This window comes from Myripristis murdjan, chromosome 6, assembly GCF_902150065.1.
Source record: "Myripristis murdjan chromosome 6, fMyrMur1.1, whole genome shotgun sequence".
NCBI classification, from domain to species: domain Eukaryota; kingdom Metazoa; phylum Chordata; class Actinopteri; order Holocentriformes; family Holocentridae; genus Myripristis; species Myripristis murdjan.
The window spans coordinates 3895814-3910709 of NC_043985.1; the positions used below are offsets into that span (position 1 = coordinate 3895814).

The 14896-nt window shown below is 39.8% G+C and overlaps 2 protein-coding genes across 2 annotated transcripts; both read left to right on the plus strand.

Annotated features, from left to right (window-relative positions):
* The first annotated feature begins 428 nt into the window (after positions 1–428).
* snx20 (sorting nexin 20) lies at positions 429–6014 on the plus strand. The gene is made up of 5 exons (XM_030053495.1): positions 429–496; positions 2692–2803; positions 3019–3137; positions 3715–3851; positions 5012–6014. The coding sequence occupies exons 3-5, from the start codon at positions 3074–3076 to the stop codon at positions 5681–5683; spliced, it is 873 nt and encodes a 290-aa protein (XP_029909355.1). The 5' UTR covers positions 429–496; positions 2692–2803; positions 3019–3073; the 3' UTR covers positions 5684–6014.
* A 1996-nt stretch (positions 6015–8010) lies between these two features.
* Positions 8011–12019, plus strand: mphosph6 (M-phase phosphoprotein 6). Its single transcript, XM_030053498.1, has 5 exons — positions 8011–8229; positions 9375–9487; positions 10289–10379; positions 10619–10722; positions 11621–12019. The coding sequence occupies exons 1-5, from the start codon at positions 8182–8184 to the stop codon at positions 11763–11765; spliced, it is 501 nt and encodes a 166-aa protein (XP_029909358.1). The 5' UTR covers positions 8011–8181; the 3' UTR covers positions 11766–12019.
* The last annotated feature ends 2877 nt before the right edge of the window (positions 12020–14896 follow it).

The following is a 14896-nucleotide window of genomic DNA, read 5'->3' on the forward strand; positions in this document are numbered from 1 at the left end:
AAATGATGTTTGCTGCTCGGTGTTTGGAACCGATTGTATCATGAATATTGTTTTATAAGCAAATATCTTAAGTTAGGTAACAACTTAAAGAATGAGCCATACTGTTTCACTATTTTATAATTATTTTTAATGGGTATCTCTATTTTTCTGGAAAACAAGACTGCTGTTTCAAGTAAAGCCTGTTCATTTTTGTGTTGCACATTTCCCTCCAATGCATGCTGTATTGCCGTCATTCCATTTTTAAGATGCATTTGCTTTTAAAATACATGCTGCATGGTATCAAACCTGGCTTGAAATTAACTTCTGTCCTGACTAACAAAGACGCCATGAATTAAAATACATGGAAGTGACAAGAAAGTTTGTGAGGCAACATGTTTTTGAGGGATTATTTCCCGGTGGAGACTTTCATTTCCTTCTGTGGGTGTCAGGTGACTGACAGTAAACAGAGCTTACTGTAATGCGCACAAAGATATGGAAACACTCCTCTTAGCACAAGGTAATAAGCCTAAAACAGACAATTTTATTATACCAAATGAAGGCTGCATATGTGCTGTGATGGATTATTTTGTTCTGTGGAAGAATGAGTGGCAGCGAACTGCTTCTTCTGAAGGAACTATGCTGACTGTGCAGACACCAGAGAGTGGACTGATCTGAGTGGCTGGTGAAACGATGTTTATTACATCTCACCAGCTGATTCAATCTGTGAACAGAGCATTGAGAGCAGTCAAAGGTGGCACAATTGTTTGAGCCGTCTTCCATCAGTGAACCCGCTAACATGCTAAAGTTGACAATGAGGTCAAGTCACATCTCGCAGCTGGCTCTGTGGCCCACTGTACACGCTGTCCTCTGAACAAAAAAGGACCTATGCTCTCCTGCTGGTACAGACAGACAGAAATGTATCAAAACTGATAAATAAATGCATCGGGCACAGCCTGCTTTGTTAAAACAATGGGGCCTCAAAGAAATGCCATTGTTTCTCCCACAAGCGCTCATTTATGTGCTTATTTGCTGTATGAAAGGGACACTGGCATTCACAGAGTGAGGATTGTTTCATAAATGGACACTAGTGCGAAGAGAAAGGACAAGGGATCATCAACATGCAGGCTGCTCAAACAGTTCATAGGCAACAACTGTTACTGTCTTATCCATCATATGCATAATTGCCCCGTGTTGTTTGTATTATTTTGCAGAACTGTCAATAGGGAAGGAACTGTGTTGGTTTGCTGTCACATCAGAGCAATATGGGCCTTTTATTACCAAATAACACTGCCTGACTGCAGCTGCAGAAAACCAGGAATAAATTTTTGTTTCCTCTGTGAAATTTATAATAATTTGAATGTTCAGTTATGTTTTTGTGAATCAAGTCTACAAATTATCGCTCCCAGTTTCCTTACCATTGTATAATCCTGCTTTAAAGAGCCGCTAAAGTTCTTCAAAGAATTTCTTAAATCAGGCCTCTAATGGAGGGTTTGAGAACTTCATGATGGTGTAAATGCAGAGGAATTTTTAAAAATCTGCTAGAAACATTGAATTCTTGCCATTTTAGGGTCTAAAAATGGAAAATTTCAAATATATTGAGTATCAGCAGAACAGCTATCAGCAGCTTCAATACAAACTATCCGTATCAGCCTTCAAAAATTCATACTGAATGAACTCTGTCCAAGCTCCATAATGCTTACAGCTGATTTCTGTCCTGCCCTTTCTGTTGCACTGCTGCACTCCTACTTATAGCTGGAACCTGCTGCATGAATGATATATGGTACATGTACTGTAATGGACATACAACAACTGTTGCCTACATATAAGCAGATATGTACAGTGTAATCCACTGTCTATTGTATGTGTGGTCTCATACTGCATTACTGCTGAGTGGAAAGTTTCCAGTCTCACTTTAATGAGGGGAGTCATTCAGGACCACATCCAGTTGTGTCTCATTACTTTGACCGAGCACTTTCTTCATAACATCTTTAGTCGTGTTGCATATTTATATCAATAAAGGGAAATCTGAATTCATATAAAAGAGCTCCTTTAATGTGACATCCTATCCAAAGTGAGAGGCTGTACCTTAAAGATGGCATGACCCTAAACAGGATCACGTGACAGAGAACATAAACAAAGGTGGGGCATGTTTGAGACTGTGGTAAAACCTTGAACTAGTCTCCACCCAGAGGACAAGAGTGGTACTGCATATGATGGCAGTCTGAGGTCTGGGGAGTCATGCACTTTGCTTGGGAGGCATGAGAAAACAACAAATTCATATAGCAAGCAACTTGCAAGTGTCTGGTATGACTGGAACATGAGCTTTACTTGTAGAAGTGGGTTGTCGGGATTTATAGTGCCAGTTAAGTGAGTTACTTTCACTTTTTGCTGTGACTGTCTAAACTCTCTGGAACTCATTGCATGTGGCATTTTACATGGCAAACACCATCCATCTGATATTCCAAGAAACACAAAATAATTACTAAGCAATGCTGCCGATCGAAGTGTTAACCTCCTCCACTTGTCTGCTTAGATTAACTACATTTGATCAATGAAATGACAGGAATACAAACAGAGATATACATTCACACACACCTACTGCCATCTCTTCTCAGGTTTCACTTCCCTTTACACCCATTTTGTCTTCCTCTTGCTTCACTCTTGCATGCCTGCTATGAATTTACAGGCAAATAACTTCCCTCTATCTCTCAGTACTCTTTCGTTAGCACAAAAAACAGAAGAATATATGTCGATGTGTGGCGTTCTCAACTTACATGGACCGGTAACAGCATTTACCAGCTAGTTGTTAACTGCAGGAGTCAAGGTAAGAGACAGAAGCTGGGCAAAGGGATGCAAAACTGTTTGTCTTGCCACTATCAAGGAGATAAAAATCAATCTTTCAAATAAAATGAGCCAAAAGCTCGGTAAAATAAAGAAACATTTAAAATATCACAAACATTCACTAAGTAAGGGGCATAAGATATCAGAGGTTTATTTGGCGTTGCTGCATGTTTCCATTGACTTTCCTATCTTGTCCAGGAGCCACCTGGGTGCAAGAGCAGAGTCAGAGGGGAACACTGGGGATTGGAGTGAGATGGAGGCAATGAATCAGCAGTCAGACCCAAATCCTGGAAAAATGGATGAGGCTCCGGCTCCAGGTTTGGCCCTCAAAGGAAAACTCCCAGCTCAGATCCCCTTCCACTGTTAGATGTCAGTCTGTGATGACCAATGTACTCCAGAACTTCTTGTTATGAAGTGATGCAATTATTTTTTCTGATGCACCAACTTTCCCTGAACCTGCCTTGTCTACTTGTACTTCAGTTGGTGATTTCCTATATTTCCCACAATGCTTTTGGACAACCTCAAGAGAAGAGGCATGAACTTGCATTCAGCTATGGGTTACATATATATAGGTGGAAAGAACAATAGCAACAATAACAGCATAGTAAGAGAAAAAAGGCAGTTTTCCTGTCAAGAAAAGTCAGAGTTAGCCCCAGTGATGGTCGTTGCTCATTGCTTGTTTGATTCGACCTGACTGACACCAAATTTGATCATTTGTGGAAATATCCCAACTTGGCATCATGTCATACATGTTTAGTCGATTGTTCAACAAGAAAAATGCATACAATGAGAAAAATGGGCTTAAACATTCAGGGTATATTGCCCCTTGGTATTTTTTTTTACATACATACATACTGTGTGTGTGTGTGTGTGTGTGTGTGTGTGTGTGTGCAGTTGAAGGTCCTTCCTGTTTGACCACTAAAGAACTTCAGCAGAACTTGAAGACTGAGAAGCAGAGGCAGCGGCCTGTCAGGCTGCTGTTTGAAATCCCATCAGCACGAATTATTGAACAAAGCCTGTCCAAATACGTGGTGAGACAAACAAATTTCACATTGTATGTCACATCACAAATCTGGTGGCCACTTTTATCAAAAGCATGTTATATTGTCATGAGTGCATACATACACTCACTGACCACTTTATCAGGTCCACCTGTACAATCTAATCCAATCCAATCCAACTGTTCTGCCATACAGTTTCCTTCTCTGCTGCCTATAATGCTCAGGTTGTCTTTTTGTCACAGTAACAGAGGTGTTCATTCACTTCTATGTTTGGCTTTGGTTAGTGCTGCTGTTGGACTGGACTACATTTTATTGAGAGCTGTTTCTAATATTCTGTCTCCCTAATGTATATAAATAGGGAGGACAAAAAAATAGAAACACCTCTCAATATAATGTAGTCCAGTACAAGACCTCTGCAAACGACAACCTCAATAATAAACACAGAATTAAATTTACACATTCTCCACAGTGTCAACACAAACTGAACATTATAAACTTTCTTAAAAAGTAGAATTTATGGAAGAGCTGCTGACCTGAACTGCATTAGACTGGACAGGCGGACCTGATAAAGTGGCCACTGAGTGTATTTAGTTATGTTACATGGCGCCTCAGGGAGGGGCTGTGCTGCGCTCAAAACGTAACCCACGACCGAATAACTGCAGTAATACTATAATACATTTTAGAAAGTGATTTTCTTTTGACTTTATGGTGGCAATGTTATGTTTTGTTTCAAGAAACTTTGTCTGATGAGTGCCCAGAATCTAACTGACTGTTGAACTGAAATGAACTGAATTGTATTGAACCGCAAAACTGTCAATGCAACGTCTCATAGGGATTTATGGGAATATTATAATATTTTAGGAGATAAAAAGTACTAAAAAGTACAATAAGGTCACTGTAAACTCTCTGTAGAGCTACCACAGACAAACTATGAATTCCCATTGTACTTATTTTTTGTTAGTGCGATGCTGTGCTCTGTCTATATGAGAGTTACAATTTTGGGAAAATGTCCCTGTTTGCAACACACTACCCTCCTTACGTGAATATATTCCTTCCTTCTTTTACTCTTGTCTAGGTTCCAGTGGAAAAACCCTGCATACTTTCAAAACATGCTCTAAGAATTGTTCTCCTTTTCTCAGGCAACTTCAATTATGCTTTTTAATATTGAATGTAGTTATTCTGTTTCCCAGGTGTACCAGGTTGTGTTGATCCGCTCTGGAAGCTTCGACTCCAGGCGAGTATCAGTGGAGCGTCGTTACAGCGACTTTTCCCGCTTCCACCAGCAGCTGCTTGAAGAATTCAGTGAGGAGCTTGAGGAGGTATCACTCCCCCGCAAACTCCTGACTGGGAATTTCAGCCCAGAGATCATCTCTGAACGTCGGTTAGGTCTCCAAGATTACCTAGCTAAACTCTACGCAATCCGCTGCATTCGCTATTCGCGCCATTTCCCGGAATTTTTCACCGAGCAAGAGCAGAGGCAGGCACATGGTCTGCTGCGAGCGGGACAGTTCAAACTCGCTCTGGAGCTGCTGCAGACTGTTCTACAAATTCAGGAGAAGCTGGTGCCATGGCAGAGCCCCGTCCTGCTTGTGCCGACACTATGTGCCCTCGCCGTCTGCCACCGTGACCTGGAGGAACCGGAGCAAGCGTTTCAAACTGCACAAAGGGCCCTTCCTCCAGTGAGACGCTACGGCCTCAAAAACTACAGAGCACCACTGTTAGAGCTCCTGGTGGATTTGGGATACCAGCTGAGACATCCCGTGGCTCGGTTACAAGACGAACTGACTGTGCTGAGGGACAGCGAAAGGGGGCTGGTGTCATTTCGCTCCCTGAAGGAGTTGGTGGTGCAGGAGTTCATCTAAGGACACAGTGCACTGGGGCAGAATGTTGAACCTGCAATGCACTGCTGCTGCTGCTCATGTTATCATGTTAAAGGTAAAGATAAGGGACTCAGCTCAGGGTGAGAATGATTCCAGACAAACCAGATCGCTTGCAGAGTGTGCAAGAGAATTTTTCCAAGGAAGGAGGCACCAACCACTGGGGGCTTAGCACAGCAAATGGATAAACTTCCATGAACTAGATCAAGGCTATTCAATTACAAATTCAATGGGACACATTTTAAAACCAGGAAATGTAGATGGACCATTTCAGCAGTCTATTCAAAACCTTTTTAGCTTTTAGTAATGGCACTTTTTTTAAACAAATGCAAACGGATGTAATAGAAATAGCAATGTTTACTGTTTCACTTTTGAAATTAAAAAAAAAAAATTGCCACATATCTGACCCAGGCATACCACAAAGTGCAGAAACAGAATATTAAAAAAGAGCACCAATGTGCACTCATTACAATTTGCACACAGTGGTTTGGCATTTGGAGATGGCAGCAAAATAAGTATTTGCCAGTCCAGGCAGGGTTGACCCAACAGTTTTCATCATCAGTTTTGTTTCATTTCAGGGTTGATAGAGACATATTTTCAGTACCTGACATGTTCAGAATTGCATCCTGTGAGAAAACGTTGATTTGTTGAAGATATCCTGTTTTTCATCATGCTGGTTTTGCTTCATGATTGCTTACGGATTTTAGTCCACGCTTGCTGCATTGACAGTGGTGGATCTACCATGGTGGCATGGGGTGGTAGCTGCCACCCTAAAAATAGGCCTTGGCACTCCAGTTTGGGCAGTCTAATGGGAAAAAAATGTAAATGTTGTTGCTGGTCAGAAATTTGCAAGACTGATAATCCGCTATCTGTGTGAGAACTGTGTCAAGCTTGTAGCTCTGTATTCAAACAGTTTATGGGGTTTGCTCTTTAGCAAAGGAGATGATCTGCCACCCTGTAAAATTTCCATGCCAACCCATGTATACTTCTCTAGAGCTGCCCATGATTAATTGGGCTACACAATAACATTGCTATTATCAAATATTTTTTTCGAAAATAATATTATAATTCAAATATTAAAATTGCTATTAAAATAACCTTTGTAATTCAATCTTGTTGGGCCACTTGGAAGTTGCCTCTGGGCCACATATGGCGCGTGGGCCACCAGTTGAATACACTGGCCCTAGAGATAGCTTCAATCACTATAGAGCTATAGTCAAAGAAAGAGAGTGGCATACGTTCATTTATGTTAACATGCTGAGGATTGACAGTGGACTCAGCTACCATGTGTTCAGTATGTGCGTCAACATCCTGCTCCAATGTGATGTTTCACTCTTTCACATAAATCAACACATGTGCTCAGATACCCATTAGAGTTTGTCAAATAACATTGTTCCAGTGTCAGTTTTCCTGCACATGCACTGTTCTCGGTGAATAAAGTGATTCTGATGCTCTGTCATCTCTCCAGAGGAACTTGTGTGTCATCCTGTTGCTGCAGGTTTCAGCAGCAGTTGGTCAATATCCAAACCCCTCTGACTGAGGCTGCAACACTCCTGCAATCCTGACAACACTTCCTCGGCAGCTTCATGAACGTCTTTATCCGAGCTGTTCCAGCTGACAGCTGAGGGAGCGAAACCGTGATCAGTAGTTTGTACCACATCTAGGTTATAATAATAATAATCACAATAAATCAAATTTGTATAGCGCTTTTCCAAGTACTCAAAGACGCTTTATTCACATGCACCACCAAGACGGTCAGATCTCCATGCATTTTTTCAGTGTCTACAAATTTGACCTTGCTACTTAAACCTATGAGCTCATAATTATTGTGTGTGTGTGTGTGTGTGTGTGTGTGTGTGTGTGTGTGTGTGTGTGTGTGTGTGTGTGTTGGGGAAGGGCATTAAAAATGTAGACAGAAACACAGCAATAAAGAGGGGGGAATGGTTGTGAGTAGCTAATACACAATTGTCCAATTACAAAACATAGAACATCAAACAAACAACCTAAGAAGCAAAAACTAATGAAACTAATGATCATAGAATCATATTTTAGGCACTTTACCAGTATCAAAGCAACACTTTACAATATGATGCAGATGAGACGGGCCAAAATGTTACACTATAAGAGTCCCTGCAAGAATATTACTTGGATATTGTAGTGAATTTAAATTCAAGTGGTGATTATACAACATATAACCTCTGACCTTAAAGTGTTGTTGACCTTAAATCATCACCATCAAGATCATCATCATTATACTTTTTTCAAGGTGGTCTTATCGCTATGAAATCGATGATATCCATGCCCCATTAGCTTAGTCTGCTACTTTCCATGCTCCCCGGAAAGCCACTCGACGTTCGACTGCTTCGGTCTGAGTTTTAACAGCAGATGCGTGGACGTTACACTCGTGTTTCTTCTTAAATGTATTCAATGCACCGTTAAATCCTCCTGTAATTTCCTCCATACCTCTGCAACCCGCAGCAGCAATGGCGAGCGATTCAGTGAAACTCTCCAAAAACCTCCTGCGCATGAAGGTGAGCGAAGCGGTGTCGCCAGCAAGGTTAATGAAGCAGCGGTAGGGTGTTAGCATTAGCCACCGCAGCCCGTCATGTGAGAATGGCGTGCCAGACTCCATTCAAAATTCTGGAAATGTTATGAGTAGTTGCTCATTTCCAAACAAACGTGACAGATAACCTCTTTTTATTGAATTTCCGGGTGTGTGGATTAATTCGGTATACAAGTCATTCTCCAAAGCAGCATATGAGTTCAAACAAATTTCAACATTTCTATCTAAGCTACATCACTTAGCTCGCAGTCGCCTGGCTATCTAAACTATTAACGTTAGTTATCATTGTAACGTTAGCTATAGGCTATTTTGGGCGAAAATAGCCTATAGCATGCTAAAGTCATTACTAGCCCTGACCATGACTATCACACTACGCATCATGATAAATTTAACATCATGGTACGTGTTATGATTCTCCTGTGCGGGGCTAGGGAAGAAAGGGTGAACCAACTACCAAAGCTGGCCTTGTTGCGCATTAAGGGGTGTACTGCATACATATCGGCTTGAAGAATGGTTCATAATGATTTTCCTAAAATTTTTAAATGATCTTCCATGTAGGAATATATACTCATAAGCAAGGATTCATTAAACTGAAGGGTGTTTGGCTTGAAGTTCGGTCACCAAAAGAGGGCAGAGAACGTTGAGCCAGCCGTGTTTTTTTGGTTATAAGCAGACTATGCACTTTCAGAGCACGCGACCTTATTATGATGAGGTTATAAAAAATGATGAATGGCACTCAGTTCTCAAAAGGATATAACTTAGAAGTGCCTCAGGAGTGCAGGACCACTCTTTTACCCCATCTTAACTTAAAACATGTGAGCATTTCACCCTATTGTTTATGTTTTTGTGTACATTTGACATCAAAACATTAGATTCAAGACGGGCATTTAAGTGTTCCATTAATTCTATAGGTTATAAGTCTTGACATGGACCTGAGGGCTTCTTACATTTACTCAGCCTCATCCTTGACATTAGTAAACAAAACGGTGTGTCCTCCCATTTCAAACGGCATAATCCGTCTTTAATTAGTTACCTGGTTGCCCAAATCCTTCCAGCAAACGTATTGTTGTGACTAAATTAGCTGATGATGTCAATATGTTGATGTCTCCACAGTTCATGCAGAGAGGCCTGGATGCAGAGACAAGGAAGCAGCTGGAGGAAGAGGAGAAGAGAATCATAAGTGATGAACACTGGTACCTTGACCTGCCGGAGCTCAAAGCTAAAGAGTAGGTGTCATGTTGTGCAACAGCAAGCTACATCTAACAGCTTCTGTCATTTCTTGAAGTAATGAGAGAACTGTACACTAAACTCTTTTCAGAAAAATGGGAGTTTAACATGGCCTTGCTTAATGGTAAACATCCATACCTAGTACAACTTTGATGGCATGTTACTGGAACTATTAGGATTCACTGCTAATTTCAGCATACATATATATACCAACATATACGCCTATGTAATGCTTATTTTAAAAAACAAAAATGTCAGCTGTTATAATAAAAATGTTATTCCTACCGTCTTCTTCCTTCCAATTAAATGCAGCCAGAGGCAAGGAGCAATTTAAAACAAATCTGAAAACTGAGATTTTAGTTGTGCTCTGCTTGGTGATCTGGTGTTGGTGTCTGTTGAATTCACAAAAGTCTTAAAAAGCCTCAAACCATGTTTATATAGTGATGAACTGTTTCCTAGTAAGTAAAGTACCAGTTATTAGACAGATTTTTAAATGGATTTTGGAGTTAAAGTTCTCTTTGAACAAGCAAGAAAAAAGAAAAGAGAATTTCGCTTTGGGGATCAGTCCTGTGTCAGTATTGATTGTCAGTGAGTATCACATTTGAAGTAAAGTCATTTTCATTCTTGGGTTAATTATTGCTTGAAACACATTTTTTAAATTTTGTCCAAATGGATACATACATTAAAGATCCTATTTGAATGATATAGCCGAAATGAGCTGGCTTACAAGATAATGTCCACCAGGTATTCATGTAACAGCTCCCCTCTGTCTCCCCATTTTCTCCCTTTTCACTTGTCAGGAACCTCATCATTGAGGAGAGAAGTTTTGTGCCGTGTGAAGACCTGAAGTACGGGCGAATGTCATTCAAGGGTTTTAACCCAGAAGTTGAGGTCTGTCTAAATTTATTCTTCATTGTTCAGGTGTCATACCTCTGCTTATAATCCAGGCTGTTCTGAGTGTTTTTCAATCATATTGTGAAAATGTAACCATCGTTCAGGTTGTTATTGAGCTTGCTGCACATAGAAAGCTTATTAAGAAGCATTGGCTTAATCCTTAAAATGTAAATGTTAACACCACCCAGTAATATGTGGGCCTTTTCATGGATTTACTTGTTGTTCACCCACCACAGAAACTCATGGTCTTGATGAATGGCAAGGATGAAGCGGAGGAGGCTGAGGAAGAGGACCTAAGCACAATGCAGACAGACGTCACTGATGAAGAGATGGCAAGAAGGTACAAAGAGACAAAAGCAGGGACTGGAAGCATGAACCGCTTTAAGAGCAAATGACATGACTGAGATTTTGCATTGACGTGTTTTTAAAGGAAAAAGTGAGAGAAGTTTTATTGATTTTTGGTTCCTTAGATTAAATTAATCAGGTTGCAGCTGCAGTGAGACGACCTGTCATGTTGGTGATAGTCACAGCAGTTCATACCTGTGCTATTAAACAGGTGTCTGCAGGTCTTTTTTCAAAATTCTTAGAATGTCTTAAATTCAATTTTCAATTTTTTAAATTTTTACCTAACTTAATTTACGACTATATTCCAACCTTAAACTGATCTCAGCACAAGACCAAATATATGATACTTACCCGCAATATTTACATGAATAACATGAATAATAATTCTAAAAATCTGTCTACTTCATCTTGAAAACCTCTTTAAAAAGCATTAAATTTCACTCTTTGATACCCATAGACACCTTGCTTAAAGTCTAATGCGGGCCAACATTTAAGTAATCTCACTGTACTTGGAGATAATCAATCTAATATTGATAAGACTCTTCAGATGTGCACAGAGCAGTGGCACTTTGTTGGCCAGTCATGTAAGCAAGATGCACATTTTCCCCACCTGTGGCCTTTCTCCTAAATTCTTTTTTGGAAATCTAAACATACTGTGAGAAATAAAGTACACTGACTGGCACATATTGGCAGACCTCACCCTGAATTGCCTAGAAAATGAATAGCTGCAGAGTAAAAAGCATAAAGAGAGACTTGTAGTAACATTGGCAGTGAAAATGGAAGTACCCGGATGAATTGCCTGTTCACCATTCAACTGTTGTGCTGTGTGCATAGGATTTAATATTCCCCCTTGTTGGTGTGTATTAATCTGTTGTGTATTTCTTCTTTTGCAGATATGAGAGTTTAGTAGGGAGCATGAAGAGAAAGTTTGCGAAGAAGCGAGAGAGGTCAGCCATGGACGAGGAGGAGGAGGAGGATGTCAACTGCAATTTTGCAGAAACAAACTCAAAGAGGGCCTTTTTAAAACCGCAAGACTAAGCTCAAGAATGTTAGGCTTTAGAATTGTGTATTTTTGAGTTTCGAAATATTTTTTTACATGTTTGCCTAAACTTCTGCATATAGCGTTAGGGTGTGATCGACCAGTATGTACAGTATTTTAAGGATAAATGGATGTCATACATCCTCTTTTAAAAGATGTATCTTTGAGATGCCATGAGGAATAACCTTTTTTTTTTTTTTTTTACCACCCATGCAACATGGATATGATTTCCATTAAATGCATAGCCTTTGTATTTGTGTGTGCCTTGTGTCATATGTAAAACTGCTCTAGCTCTCTGTAGCTCTATGCAGGAAATGGAAAACTCATATAAATAGTGATCTATCTGAGATGAATTTTCTGTTTGTTTTGGGAGGAATCTCAATTATAGTGCTTTATATAGTGTCTTTTCAAAATATGGATAGCTTGACAAGATGGCAATCTAGAAAGGAAACATTCTTATTTCAGCGTCCCAAGCTCAAAGCAAAAACACCTCTGACCTCCATTTGATCGCTGCACACTAAGTGTGTGTCATTTTGCATGTTGCAGCTCCATCAGGAGAGCACAGCACCAACTTTGTCAAGATTGGGGCTTTGGTTCTTGCAAGGGCCTCCCACATGGAAACTGTATGCACTGTAAGAACCTTGCATGGGGTCCAAATAAAAAAAGAAAAATGAAAACATGAGATGAAGATTCATGATATTTGGAATAAACCCCGTCTGTCGACATTTCTTGATTTTGACTTCTTCAGAGCTCAGTAGGGTGAATATCCCCATTTAGCATTCACACAGGCAACCCAGCATATACTCATGAAAACAAGTTCCTTATTTACAAGTCAAGGCAAATTTATTTGTGTAGTACATGTTCTGTGCAATCAAATTATCAGATAGCGCAAAGTCAATTGCAACAATCTTTGAAATATGTGATAAATTCACGGTATATACATGAAGATAAGTGGGCCCTTTCACATGCTGACACAGTTCAACAATGTCCAAAGCAGAACTTGAGGGGAACATTTCAATAAAGAAGAAAGGTATTCAAAAGATATGAAATTTTCAGTTTTATCTGTTTGTTTAAATTATGGAACTAGGCAGCTACTATAAAAAGCATTCATGAAGTTGAAGATGAATATATGAATATACCTTATTTACTCTTGTCAAAAGAAGAATAGGAAAGGTTATTGATGCTGGCATACAACTTCTAATATAGGAACAGTCACTGTAGTAGCTATGTGTAGCAGCAGGGAGACTAGACATCCTAGATGAGACACCTGGCACAAAATGCAACCTGAGAAATCAGCTATCTGTGTGTAACTACATGAAAATGTCTCTTGTCTCTTGACCGTCTTGACTAAATGAGCTGACCAAGCAGCATTTTATGGCCTTTCGTGGGGAACATTTCAGACATTATGGCTATCACAAGTGACTTGTTGCCATGAGGATTCAACTCAGATTTGAAAATATAGTCATTCTGCATGACCCCAACATTGGCTAGATAGGGATTATCCTCATCACTGAAACCACAGAAAGCGTAATTATTGCTCACTAATGAAGTAAACAAAGTAAGTAACAAATATAATTGTTAAATTTCATTCTATAGTTCTATCCCTTATGGAAAGAAAATATATTTACCATTATATTAAATGAAATATATGGTAATATATTACCATATATTACATTTAATATATGGAATTACAATATATTGAAATATATGTTATATTTGAAAATGTCTTAGCAATACATGGAATAATATATTGGTAAAACATAGTACGCAATGTATTTATATATTGCATCAATATATTGTAATGTATTTCAATATATGGAATAATACATAAGTAACTGTGCATTTCAGATATTGTAATATATTGCATATGAATATATATATGTTTATATCCCGTAATATATGTCATTTTATATTTATAAATATCCTCCATAATGTATTTAGATTTATATGTGATGAATACTGGGTACATGTATTTAAACATACATGATCTATGACTTTCCAATTATATGGGAACCTGTATTGGAAATATATGTACAGATATATGCCATGCATGGTCCATGCATATGTCATCGTTGTTTATTGGAAAATATGCAATGTTAAAAAAACATCCCTATACACACACACACACACACACACACACACACACACACATATATATATATATATATATATATATATATATATATATACATACACTATATTACCAAAAGTATTCGCTCACCTGCCTTTACTCATACTATGAACTGAAGTGCCATCCCATTCCTAACCCAAAGAGTTCAATATGATGTCGGTCCACCTTTTGCAGCTATTACAGCTTCAACTCTTCTGGGAAGACTGTCCACAAGGTTGAGGAGAGTGTTTATAGGAATTTTTGACCATTCTTCCAAAAGCGCATTGGTGAGGTCACACACTGATGTTGGTCGAGAAGGCCTGGCTCTCAGTCTCCGCTCTAATTCATCCCAAAGGTGTTCTATCGGGTTCAGGTCAGGACTCTGTGCAGGCCAGTCAAGTTCATCCACACCAGACTCTGTCATCCATGTCTTTATGGACCTTGCTTTGTGCACTGGTGCACAGTCATGTTGGAAGAGGAAGGGGCCCGCTCCAAACTGTTCCCACAAGGTTGGGAGCATGGAATTGTCCAAAATGTTTTGGTATCCTGAAGCATTCAAAGTTCCTTTCACTGGAACTAAGGGGCCAAGCCCAGCTCCTGAAAAACAACCCCACACCATAATTCCTCCTCCACCAAATTTCACAGTCGGCACAATGCAGTCTGAAATGTACAGTTCTCCTGGCAACCTCCAAACCCAGACTCGTCCATCAGATTGCCAGATGGAAAAGCGTGATTCATCACTCCAGAGAACGCGTCTCCACTGCTCTAGAGGCCAGTGGCGGCGTGCTTTACACCATTGCATCCGACGCTTTGCATTGCACTTGGTGATGTGTGGCTTGGCTGCAGCTGCTCGGCCATGGAAACCCATTCCATGAAGCTCTCTGCGTACTGTACTTGGGCTAATCTGAAGGTCACATGAAGTTTGTAGCTCTGTAGCAATTGACTGTGCAGAAAGTCGGCGACCTCTTTGCACTATGCGCTTCAGCATCCGCTGACCCCTCTCCGTCACTTTACGTGGCC

What these genes read in the sequence shown, in the direction of transcription:
- snx20 (XM_030053495.1), top strand. Translation starts at nt 3,074, where the DNA reads ATGGAGGCAATGAATCAGCAGTCAGACCCAAATCCTGGAAAAATGGAT. An exon ending in GGATGAGGCTCCGGCTCCAG is followed by an intron (nt 3,138 to 3,714) that starts GTTTGGCCCTCA and finishes GTGTGTGTGCAG; the next exon opens with TTGAAGGTCCTTCCTGTTTG. An exon ending in AAAGCCTGTCCAAATACGTG is followed by an intron (nt 3,852 to 5,011) that starts GTGAGACAAACA and finishes TCTGTTTCCCAG; the next exon opens with GTGTACCAGGTTGTGTTGAT.
- mphosph6 (XM_030053498.1), top strand. Translation starts at nt 8,182, where the DNA reads ATGGCGAGCGATTCAGTGAAACTCTCCAAAAACCTCCTGCGCATGAAG. An exon ending in GTTTTAACCCAGAAGTTGAG is followed by an intron (nt 10,380 to 10,618) that starts GTCTGTCTAAAT and finishes CACCCACCACAG; the next exon opens with AAACTCATGGTCTTGATGAA. An exon ending in GATGAAGAGATGGCAAGAAG is followed by an intron (nt 10,723 to 11,620) that starts GTACAAAGAGAC and finishes CTTCTTTTGCAG; the next exon opens with ATATGAGAGTTTAGTAGGGA.